The sequence below is a fragment of the Podarcis tiliguerta genome (genome assembly GCF_965153285.1).
Source record: "Podarcis tiliguerta genome assembly, chromosome: 1".
Classification (NCBI taxonomy): domain Eukaryota; kingdom Metazoa; phylum Chordata; class Lepidosauria; order Squamata; family Lacertidae; genus Podarcis; species Podarcis tiliguerta.
Genome location: NC_139534.1, coordinates 135,014,641 through 135,026,484, shown reverse-complemented (window position 1 = coordinate 135,026,484; position 11,844 = coordinate 135,014,641). Strand labels below are relative to the sequence as shown.

The 11,844-nt window shown below is 56.9% G+C and overlaps 1 protein-coding gene across 1 annotated transcript; it reads right to left on the bottom strand.

Moving 5' to 3' along the window:
- Nucleotides 1-337: 337 nt before the first annotated feature.
- TUBGCP2 (tubulin gamma complex component 2) lies at nt 338-11,830 on the bottom strand. The gene is made up of 17 exons (XM_083435129.1): nt 11,657-11,830; nt 11,386-11,514; nt 10,717-10,908; nt 10,137-10,296; nt 9,312-9,519; nt 8,787-8,986; nt 7,175-7,364; nt 6,854-6,999; nt 6,185-6,365; nt 5,566-5,746; nt 3,246-3,418; nt 2,837-2,965; nt 2,212-2,332; nt 1,562-1,705; nt 1,330-1,458; nt 916-1,079; nt 338-663 (listed from the first exon to the last, which is right to left on the bottom strand). Exons 1-17 carry the CDS (start codon nt 11,825-11,827, stop codon nt 552-554), a joined length of 2,730 nt encoding a protein of 909 aa, XP_083291255.1. The 5' UTR covers nt 11,828-11,830; the 3' UTR covers nt 338-551.
- Between the last annotated feature and the right edge of the window lie 14 nt (nt 11,831-11,844).

The window sequence follows — 11,844 nt, the reverse complement described above, 5'->3', positions numbered from 1 at the left end:
CCAAAAAAGGCAGGTTGCAGCAACATTGCCAATGCCGTATGAACAAGCAAGAAGCTTCCCTCCTTGCGGGTGTGTGTGTGTGTTGGGGTGTTACAAGGGAGCTTTCAATATATGGTGTGGGTACCTCTTTAGCAAGCCCACAACTAAGACAGTCTAATGGAAAGGCCCCTCTTTCCCAACAGAGCATGTAGGACGCAGTGTGGGTGAACATCCACCCACCCACTGCCCCAAGGTTATGGGGTGAGGCCTTGCTGTGCCCCCTTTGGCTCCATCACCATCTCATAGGCCTCAACGCCTCCCTCCCGCCACCTGTGTCACATGACAGGACTTCAGGAACTGCTTACAGGTACTTTTTATGTCAAGTAAAATACACCAAATTGTTCAGCTGCGTTGAAAAAGTAGATGCATCCAGAAACGCCACAATTCTTTATGGACAAGCAACGGCAGCTGCAGCGGGAGTGTGTTGCTGCAGTTCTAGGCTACCTACGCAATAAAAGTGCTAAATTTACGTGGGGAGTTCTGGGTGCAGCCCCCGGGGAGAGGGAAGGGGGTCACTGGGTGGCCACCAGAGGCCTGGGGGTCCCCGCCTGCAGCACAGCCTTCTGGCTCCGCTCGGCAGACATGTGCTCCAGCCGCTCCGTGTAGAAGCCGTTGAAGTCCAATCTGGGGGCGGAGAGAGAGAGGGAGAGGAGGGTGGAAGCAGCGCAGGAGCGTGACCAGGAAGTCCCTCTGCCAGAGCAGAAGAGCAGGGTCTGCAGAGTCCAACCTCCTCCTTCCTGCCATGGCCAAGCAGGCACCATTCCCTGCACAGCCGCCCTGATGCTGGGAGGAGGACAGAGCCTCCACACGAGCCCCAGGCTCCCTCCAGCTGCCCAAGAGATGCTGCTCCGTCTGCCAAAGAGGGTCCCTGCTCACCTGTAAATGATGTTGATCATGCTGTGCTCGCAGTCGTTGGTGCTGTAGATGCTCAGCTTGTCCAGCAGGTCCAGGAGGTGGGCTGAGAAATTGCTGTCAAACTTGTTGATTGTGGCCTCGAAGCCAGAGGTGACGTGCATGGCATCGGCCTGCTCTGCTGACAGCTGCAGGGGGGGGGGGAGAGAGTTAAGGCTCACAAGGGAGAGGGGAGGGCAGGCAAGGAAGTGGGCCTGGCCTTGCTGCCATGGTTCATCCTGGGGCAGGATTTCCTGGAGAGCACAAGGACTTGGGAAGGAGCCAGATAGTGCTCAGCACCACGAGAGAAGGACTCTGCCCACACCTGAGGGGCTTTCCTGAGCAAAGGGCTGGGATCTGCAAATGAAGAGGCACCTCCACCCTCCCCTCCACCCCTACCTTGTTCGCCTGCTGCTTCCGGGTGGATTCCTCTGTGCGCTCCTGCTCGGTGGGGGGCCCCCTCATGGTCCCGTGCTCCACCGTCAGGCGTCCCAGCTCATTGTCCAGCTTTATGCTGTGGGATAATCTCTGGTGGGTGGGACAAAGGCAGGCATGAGCCCAGACCACGCTGGCGCACCCAGGGGGTGCCCCTTGCTCCCCGTGGCACACAGGAACGCAAAAGGAAGCCCACCTGCATGCAGTTGGTGAACATGACGCAGACAGACATCATCTTGGAGAAGATCTTCAGCAGCTCCGGGTTGGTGAGCATGCAGTCCTTCAAGCAGTTGTCCAGGAAGCTAGTGTGGTGGCTCAAGACATCATCAATATTGGAAGCCTGCCCAGAGGAGACAGCAGCCCATCAGAAACGCCCCCCCCCCAAGCAGCAAAGAGGGAATTGGAAACAGCCATGGCCAGAAATAGTTCTCTGTTCTTTTGCTACAATCAACATGCAGAGCTAGCGATGACAAAGCCTTATTTTCAGGGGCTGAGGCAGGTGGCAAAGGGAGCTCCATCTCACTGTCACATTGGAGGAAAGGGAGCACTAGAAGCCAAAATGTAGCCAAGGGGGTTTCTGGGCCAGTGGCCTCCTGTGAGCAGCTACTTCAGGCTCTCTGGCACAGCAGAAAGCTCCTTACCACCCAGAACCTTGCATTCCCAAAAGAGCCTGACACCCTTCCAACTCACAAATGAAGCCCCTGTTTTAGCGGAAAAAGAAGAAAGGCCCTTGGGAACAGAGGCCCCACCCAGCCCCACCATCGGGGGGGGGGGGGGTGTGAAAGGAGGACTTGGGGGCCTGGTGTGGCCCACAGAGGCTCTGAGAGCCACTGGCCCAAAACTGACCGACTTCAGGTTCTTCTCCAGGATGTGCCAAGTTGGCTCCATCACTTCAAACATCATGTAGTACTGGATATTCTGCACAAAGTTGAGCATCCGTTGGCGGAGAGTGAAGGCGCCAGCAAACCTGAGAACGAGAGAGAGGGAGGAGCCTGGAGGGGTAGATGGGAGGAGAGCCCCTGTGGGGCTGCAGGATGCTGCCCAGAAGCCCAGGAAGGAGCCCAAACCAGTGCCAGGCAGGAGGAGCCCTGCAATTGGGGGGGGGGGGGGGAGGAAGGCAGCAAGGAGAAGAGACACCCCCCCCCCCCAGTTCTGACTACCAAGGTCTTTGCCCCTTGAGCGGCTTCTGAATCCTCAGTCCCCCCTTCCAGAATCTGAAGGGGGAGCTCCCAGGGCTAGGGGACTTGCAGGGAGAGACCCTCTTGCTGCCAGGGGACCCAGCAGCCCAATGCCCTCCCATTGGCCTTGTCCATCCAAGAGGGTATTCGTTCTGCAGAAAGCCCCAGGAAGTGGCTACAGCTCAGTGGGCTGAGCACCCACAGCACATGTGGAAGGGCCAGGCCCCGCTCTAGGCCTCCGCCTTCAGAGACTCTGCTGGCGACTGGGCCTGCTTGGCTCTGGGAGAGCTCACCATTTGGAGGAGTGCAGGGAGCACTGCTTGGCCGTCTTGCTGCTGATCCAGACGTTGCACAGCTGGCGCTCCACATGTTTGCAATAAAACATGTGCCGGAAGAGCATCTGGTAGCGCGTCAAGGCCTTCCTAGGAGACGGGGAGAGGCGTGGAGGAGCCGCTGCTTGGCCAGGGCCCGGAGGGGCCAAGGCAGGATACCTCAGGGCCAGGGGCCAGCCAGCCCTCTTTCCTCCAGAGGCACCGAGGAGGCCTTCCCAGCACCCCCTTCCCCTCCAGAGTGATGATGCATTGACTGAGGCACATGCACGGACGGAGGAAGGAGGATCAGGATCAGGCCAATGGCTGGCTATGCTCTGTCCCCTCTGGATGGAAAGGATGAGCCACCATCAGCTGAGCTGCTCTGCCTTACCTGTTGATGATCAGCGAGAGAGGCCACTTCACGATGTAATCGAAGGAAAAGGCTTCCAGGCCACTGAGCGAGAGCTCCGTGGGGTCTGCGTGGATGATGGCCTTCTCCTGCTTGGTTTCGATGGCCAGGACTCTCAGGAGCTGCGTGATGAGATCGTGGGGCATCAGGTCAACCTGGAAAGAGGGAAAAGGGCCGCGAGAGGAAGGAGGCCAGTCAGACACTCAAACTGCCAAACAGAGCATGTGACTAGACTGTCAACAAACAAATGATAGCAAATATTTGAATTTTCATTCACTGACAGTCCGTGAGGCCAAAGTCAAACCCTGAACCAGAACCAGCAGAAACGCTCCATAGTAGTCTTAAAAAACCTGGAATAATAATTAATAATAATAATAATAATAATTTATTTATACCCCACCCATCTGGCTGGGTTTTCTCAGCCATTCTGGGCGGCTTTCAACAAAGTATTAAAATACATTGGTCCGTCAAAAATTAAAAGCTTCCCTAAACAGGGCTGCCTTCATATGTCTTCTAAAAGTGGGGTAGATGTTTTTCTCTTTGACATCTGGTGGGAGGGCGTTCCACAGGGCGGGTGCCACTACCGAGAAGACCCTCTGCCTGGTTCCCTGTAACGTGGCTTCTCACAGTGAGGGAACCACCAGAAGGCCCACAGTGCTGGACCTCAGTGTCTGGGCAGAACGATGGGGGTGGAGACGCTCCTTCAGGTATACTGGACCGAGGCCATTTAAGGGTTTAAAGGTCAGCACCAACACTTTGAATTGTGCTTGGAAATGTATTGGGAGGCAATGTAGGTCTTTCAAGACTGGTGTTATGTGGTCTCAGTGGCCGCTCCCAGTCACCAGTCTAGCTGCCACATTCTGGAATAGTTGTAGTTTCCGGGTCACCTTCAAAGGTAGCCCCACATACAGCGCATTGCAATAGTCCAAGCGAGAAATAACCAGACCATGCACCACTCTGGCAAGACAGTCCGCAAGCAGATAGGATTCCAGCCTGCGTACCAGACGGAGCTGGTAGACAGCCGCCCTGGACACAGAATTGACCTGCGCCTCCATGGACAGCTGCAGGTCCAAAATGACTCCCAGGCCGCATACCTGGTCCTTCAAGGGCACAATTACCCTGTTCAGGACCAGGGAGTCCTCCACACCTGCCCGCCTCTTGTCCCCAAAAAACAGTACTTCTGTCTCGTCAGGATTCAACCTCAATCTGTTGGCCACCATCCATCCTCCAGACACTCACACAGGACCTTCACCGCTTTCACTGGTTCTGATTTGAAAGAGAGGTAGAGCTTGAGTATCATCCACATACTGATGAACACTCAGCCCAAACCCCCTGATGATCTCTCCCAGCGGCTGCATGTAGATGTTGAAAACATTGGGGGGGGGGGAGAGGACAGAACCCTGAGGCACCCCACAAGTGAGAGCCCAGGGGTTTGAACACTCATCCCCCCCCCCACTTTCTGATCACGGCCCAGGAGGAAGGAGCAGAACCACCGTATAACAGTGCCCCCAGCTCCCAGCCCCTCTAGATGGTCCAGAAGGATGTTATGGTCGATGGTGTCAAAGGCCACTGAGAGATCCAGCAGAACTAGGAAACAGCTCTCACCTTTGTCCCTAGCCCGCCGGAGATCATCGACCAGCACAACCAAGGCAGTTTCAGTCCCATGATGAGGCCTGGATCCCGACTGGAAGGGATCCAAATGGTTCACATCCTCCAGGAGTGCTTGGAGTTGTTCAGCAACTACCCGCTCAATCACCTTGCCCAAGAATGGAAGATTTGAGACTGGGCGATAGTTGGCCATATTGGCCGCGTCTAAATATGGTTTTTTAAGAAGTGGTTTGATAACCGCTTCTTTTAGCGGGTCTAGGAAGGCTCCCTCAGAGAGAAGCATTTACCACCCCGCAAAGCCCATCGCCCAGCCCTTCCCGGCTAGCTTTTATAAGCCAGGATGGGCAAGGATCAAGGAGACAGGTGATTGGTTTCACTCGTCCAAGCAGTCTGTCCACATCCTCAGAGGTAACAGATTGGAATTGATTCCATGCAACTTGACTAGACAGGATTCTAGCACTCTCCTGGCCTGACCCTGCTTCCATGGCGGAGTTTACCTCTTCCTAAATCTGAGGAACTTTATCTGCAAAAAGTCTTTTCTTTGGTTGGGTGGGCAAGGGCTCCACACCAAACATCCCCCAGAGCCCTGCTAGACAAGCCAAAGCCACTTGCGGGGTTGCCCAGGCTAAATGGGGAGACACCAGCAGCACCTCTGGGGCTCTGAGGCCTTGCCTTTGTGCCGGGCATCCTTTACCTTCAAGTCATCCTTGAAGGGGTCTGTGTTTGCTGTGCTCATCCGCAGGGCCAGCTCCAGCAGAGCCTCCAGCCGGGTGGGGACAATGTCGTCCACCGGCTTCTTCAGCTCCTCTTCGGTGAGGTCCATGAAATGGACGTAGAAGTCCCCCTGGTCCATGAGGAAGTAGTGCTTGATGGACCTGCTCACAGAAAGGGGCCACCAGTCAACTCACTGCGGCAGGGACAGAGGAGGCAGGAGGGACCCCTCACCCACCGCCTGCCTCCTCCCGCCCGGTAGAAACAGGAAGAAGCGGACCTGCCTTTTGGAATAAGAAGTGCTGCAAGTATCTTTATGCCATCTGCAATAAAGCAGCCCCTTGCAATTCAGCTGGGAGGCAGGAAATGGGAGGACTCTCTCTTGGAGTGGGGGTCCCATGGCCCCTGCCCCTCCACCCAGCTCCTCCTGCATCCTCAGGGCAAGTCTATGAAAGTCCCTGCTTCCCGCCCCCTGCTGGGAAAGCACAAGCTCCTCCACACTTTCCCCCCTCCTTTCCCAAATCAGCAGCCCCTAAAACTGTCCCAGTTGGCATGGAGAAGAAAAGCAGCCTGCAAGAGACGCCACTTGGAAGGAAGCAAACCTTAAGTGGGCCACAAGTTCTTTTTCCTCCATGAGGAAATCGAGCAGCACTTTGCTGGCGTAGTTGTAGGCTTTCTCGATCTGCTCCACATATTCCCGCTCCTTCAGTGTGTAGATGACCTCTTTGGCCAGGGGGCAAGTGACATCACGGCCACACTCCCGAACGACATTCAAATACTTCCCTGCAGGACGGGAGGGACAAAGGGACATGAGGACGGGCTCAGCTCTTCACTAAACGCTGTTCAGACCTTGTACACAAACAAATGAGCACATTTCCTCTCCCTTCCCTGCTGTCCCTCTCATCCTCCCAATGCATGAAACTTAAGCACACAACCTGACATTAGTCTCTGCTGAAACTCATTTTGTTAGTTTGGGCTGATGAGGATCCCCTCAATTTCTTCATCTGTCATCTCCCACCTTGACAGAAGGGCAATGGAAAGAAGCCAGATAAATACAACGATCGGCTTTTGGAGCTTGAGAAAAAAATCTCACAGGATATCCTCCATATGACTCGCCCAGAGGCAGAAGGGAAGAGCTGCAAAGGGAACCAGACCTCCCAGGCACTCCACAACCGCTCCCCGCCCGCCCCGCCTGGGGGCTTCTCCATCCACTGCATGACCCTCCCTCCTCCCCTCCCGCTTTCCTGTCAAGCAGGAAGTTGGCTCCTCACCTGTACTGAGAATTTTGTCTGCAATCTTCTGGAGGAAGGAGGGGATCTGCTGCTGGACAATCGTGTACCTCTGGTCCCAGTACTTGTCATTATAGTCTTCTTGGATCTTCTCCTTCTGGAGCTCATGCTCTTCCACCATGAATTCACTGCAGAATTAAAAAGCGGTTAGGCCCATGGCAGGGAGGCGCAGAGCAGGAGGCTCCCCAGGGCTCTTCATCCAGGCAGTCCCAGGACACAGCACCCTGCTTGGACTCCCAAACAGACCACAGAGGTTTCTCCAGCTCACATGCCAAGAGAAGGACCACAGGTTCCTCCGCCCACCTGTAGGGATCATTGATGATGCCTCGGTAGATCCATTTCTCCAGGATTTCGAAGTAGGGGACACTGGCAGCCTTGGTCAAGTAGAGGCAGAGCTCCTGGGCTTGGCTGTCTCCCGTGTAGTTGAACGTCTTATCATGCAGCAGGCTGAGTGTTGACCCTCCAACACACTCCCCTTTGTCCACAGAAGTGGCTGCAACAAGAAGCAAAGGCCAAGAAGAGTCACGTCCCGCTGAAGCCAGGGTTGGTCAGGGCACAGGTGCCCATCCATGGCAGACACACCTGGAGGTTGCAGGAGCTCCCCCATCTGAAAAGGGGTCAGCAGGAGATGGCTGCTCTGGACCATGGCCTGGGACACCGGCTTAGGAGGTGAGCACCCAGAGCGGAGGCTGGGTTTCCGCAAGGCTCAATGGGCCCTTGGGGTTGGTGAAGCGAAACCTGCCTCTCAGGGGTCACTTGTGGCCCCCAAAGGTGCCCAAGAACCTCTGAAAAGAGGCTACTGGCAACCACTTCAGGAACAGAATCTCTGCCACTCCCTGGTTGTCCTCAAGTGCACTTATCGCGATTGAGGTGCTCCAGCCAATCTGCTGTGCTGAATCTGAATCATGTAGAACTGTTTATTCAAAGAATGCCCCCCCACCCCACCCTATTCAGCTGATAGAAGCTTCTGCAAAATCAACAAATAGTGTACAGCTCACAGACTGCAGACACACAGAAACAGAGAGCGAGCACGCCAGCATTATTCCTGCAGTCAGCAGGAGGGGCCAGGGGATTGGTTTTAATAACTGTATTATAAGTTGGTATTGTTATAATGAGGCTATTATCGGATTGTAATTGCAAACTTCTTCTTCTTCTTCTTCTTCTTAATTGAATTTATATACCACCCTATACCTGGAGGTCTCAGGGCGGTTCACAGAAGAGATCAACCTTAAAAACTGTAATATATATACAGTAATCAAAATGAAGACATCCCGACATCCCTCTGTGGCAACTTTATAAAAATTATTACCAAAATAGGGAGGGGCCAGAGGATGCCCCCTTCTGCTCTGGGGCACCAGGGTAGGGGGGACTTGGAGGCTTCCACAGCATTGGGGGGGGGATGTGTGTACAAAGGAAGCTCCCCTGCAGCTCCTCTTTCTAGGGCTGAGGGATGGGGCTCCTTGTGGGAAGGAGGAGGAGTGGCATTCCCAGGGGGCCCTGGTCCTCCCTCCAGGGGGTGGGTAGGCCCAGAGGGAGCCCCTTTGACTTTGCTGCCCCCAGGAAAAGGAATGACCCAATCACTGGCCTCACCTGAGACTGACTGTGGCACGAGGGAACCCCTTTCATCGGTGGGCTGCTGGACTCCCTTGAAAGGACCCTCCCTGCAGCGACATCCCAGCAGTGGGCAGAGCCAGAGCCCCACCTGGGCACACGGACCCATCTCCTTCCACCGCCCCCCTTGATGAAGGAGAGCCAGCTCGGCCTCTCCTTGCACTGGGGCTCCAAGGTCCAAGCCTCCCTCCCTCCCTTGCCCCCTCCAGGGGAGCAGGAGGCAAGCAGACAGAGAAGGCGGCTGCCCAGAAAGACACCCTGCTCACTGCCCCCCCCCCCCAGAGAGACCTTGCCCTGCACTCACCCAGGGAAGCCAGGATCTCCATGGTCCTCATGGTGGGCTGGATGTAGAACCAGAGTTTCTGCAGGGAGAGCAGGCCTTGGCGCTGCAGGTGCTCCAGCTGCGTCACCAGGGTCATGTATTCCTTGACCAGGGCCCTCATGGCGGCCGCCAGCGCGTGGTTCACCTGCCCGTACTCAAAGGAAGACTTCTCTTCCACGAACCTGTCAGGGCGCAGGACAGAGAGCTGCTGCTGGAAGCCAGCCCCAGCACCTCTGGGCCCCACCAGAAACGTGGCCCACCAATGCCACCCCCCCTGCCCGAGATGCAAGGAAGCCTTGTTCTTGTGCAGCTCAGCAATGAGAGGAAGCAGGAAGCTCCCTAGGTTCCAGGGGCCTTTGGGGCTCTGAGCTGCTGCAGCGCCCAGGTGGGAGGAACCCCAGAGGCCCCCCCACCCAGCCCTCAGCCAGAGGGATGGGACACAGGCTGTCGCTGCATCTTCTTCGCCTCCCCCAGCTCCGTCCCTGATGAGGAACCCCAGGCTGCTACCTGGTGACGATGGAGTAGCTCGCTGCCACAGGGAGGATCCTGGTGACCAGCTCCTTGACTGACATATCCAGGTTGGGATCCACCAAGAAAGTGCGGTTCTCTCTGCCCACCAGTGGCTGCGCAGTGATGTATCGGCCATCCACCCCAATCAGGACGTAGAGCAAGTCCTCCACCACAGCAGATTCCTGGGCTGCCAGTGGCAAAGTCCCTGGCAGAGGAAAGCGGCACGTCATGCACCGGCGCCACTCGAACAAATGCATCTGGGGAACCCGCCTGAGGGCCAAAAGGGCTGCTGGCCATTCTTAAAAAGAGCAGGGTCTCCCACCACCGGGAGAGGAGAGGGCATTTGACAGGTGGCTGCCTTGAAATGCTCTTTGACTTTATCCGTATTGATATTTTGTGTACCTGGATACGGTTTTGTGTGCTTATTTTTTTACGTCAAGCTGTTTGACACTTTTTATTGTGCCTGCTGGGCTCACAAATAAAACTCTACTCGTATTCATGTGTTTTTAATCTATGATAAGCTGGCAGTTGTTGGTGGCTATGGGAGAGGAGAGGGCTCTTGGGCTTGGATCCTGCCAATGGATTTCCCATTGGGGGCATCTGGTGGGCCCCTGTGAGGACAGGATGCTGGAATGGATAGGCCCCTTTGGCCTGATCCAGCTGCCCCACTCTTCTTGTGTTCTGGACCTTCCGCACTGCACTGCCCAGACCCACGTTGGCAGAGCATCACCAGCTGCCCATTAAGAGAAACGTCCAGCAGGCAGGGGAGGCAGAAACAGCCCCAAGCCGTGAGACCCTCTGCTCCTCTCGTGCAAGACTCACCTATAGGCACCGTGGTGTCCAGGCTCAGGCTGGAGCTCGTGAGGAAGTCCCCGATGAGGGCCGGCCTCTCATACACCCAGGCGGGAAAGGACGGGATGGGCTGCCCAGAGTTCTTCCTGTTCTGCTTGTCCCTGAGCGACTTCCGCACCAGCTCCAGAGACTGCCAAGGAAGAGAGCGAGTGACAGGCCAGCCCAGACACTGAACTATCAAGCAGCCATGGCAGCCAGGGTGTGTGGCAGCTGGGCTCCCACTCGCTGCCAGTTCCTGCCCCCTTTGCTCAGGGGGCAAAACAGGCTGGCACAGTATTTGCACCCAGGGAGGCCTCTCAGGACCCACCCCTAGACCCCTTGGCAAACCGAAGAGCAGCCCACCCGCCCAGAGCGTTGGACAAGGCAGAACTTCCTCTGACGTAGGCGCTACAGGGAGCCCAGCTAAGGACCTCCTGTAGCTGCCCACTGAGGTCACTGGCTTCCCATCCTAGGCTTGCCGTGTGTGAGAGAGAGATCCCAAAGGCTTTGGTTGCAGCAGAACCCTCCCTTCCCAAATAACAAATCAGGGGACCCGAGAGAAGAGAGGGACCTGTGGGGCGCTGGAGCTGGTTGTGACGGTGCCCAGCTGCTTCCGTAGCTCCTCCAGCTCCTGGACGGTCATTTTGGCTGTTGTTGAGGGGATGGAGAAAGTGACGCTGCTGCTGGCTCCGCCACTGTTGGCCGCTGCATTGGCTGCTAGCTCTGCCCTTTCCTTGGCATTTTGCTGCAAGTACTGGAGGGTCTGCAAAAGCCCCACAAAAAGCAGAACTCAGGAATGGCACCAAAGAGCCACAGCCCACAGGGAGAGTGGATCTCCCAGCTGCCTCCCCAGTCTTGATATATGACAGCCGAGGTGGGCAACCTGCAGCCCTCAGGGGGCTGAATTCAAATTCAGGCCTCAGGCCAGAGCAACCTGTCTCTCTCTTGTCAGTCTGCCGGGTGGAAAGGGAGAGAGGGGAGCGGGGGCTCTGGACCCTCCAACCATGGGCTGCAGGTCCCACCCTCTGCTTCTTCTCTTGATGGGGAACCGGTGAGCTAGCGCCAGGTATCAAGGACAGCGCTGGGCTGGGCTGAGGAACGGCTGGCTGGGGCTGCTTCTGGGGGGACCTCGCCGAGGTCTCCCCCGCCTCCCTTCCCCGGATCTGGAACGGCTTTCTGGGTCTCCTGTCCCGGGGTGGGGGGGTCTGTCCCCCCCCCCCCGCCGCTCGCCTCTCCTCACCTCCTTGTCCTCGGTCAGTTTGGAGAGCAGCTGCACCAGCGAGTCCAGGTGCCGGGTGTTCTTCGACTTCAGCTCGTCGTACTTGGTCAGAAAGTCTTCCGGCGTCCGAGAAAACTCCGCGATCTTCACCTGCGGGGAGACGGGGGGGGCGCAGCGGGGGGGGTCAGGGCCCGGCGGGGAGAGTCCCTGGGGAGGTCCAGGGAGGGAGGGGGCCGGCGGGGGTCCCGGGGGGGGTCCTTCCCTCCCTCCCCCTCCCCGGGGCCTCGCTCGCCTTGGCTCCGAGGGCGGCGGCGGAGGTGGCGAGGAAGGGCCCGCTCTGGCTCCTCTGCAGCAGCTCCACGTAGCCCTCGGCGCCGCCTTCCCCGCAGGAGCCCCTCGCGCGGAGGAGCCGGAGAAGCTCGTTCACGTCGTGGTGGAGCCGGAACTCGCTCATGGCCGCCATGGACCGGGAGGCGTCTC

Excerpts from the sequence above, each read along its gene's own strand:
- TUBGCP2 (XM_083435129.1), bottom strand. The coding sequence starts at position 11,827 with ATGGCGGCCATGAGCGAGTTCCGGCTCCACCACGACGTGAACGAGCTT. Across the intron at positions 11,515-11,656 it reads CCGCCGCCCTCGGAGCCAAG|GTGAAGATCGCGGAGTTTTC; the intron begins GCGAGCGAGGCC and ends GTCTCCCCGCAG. Across the intron at positions 7,000-7,174 it reads ATCATCAATGATCCCTACAG|TGAATTCATGGTGGAAGAGC; the intron begins GTGGGCGGAGGA and ends TTAATTCTGCAG.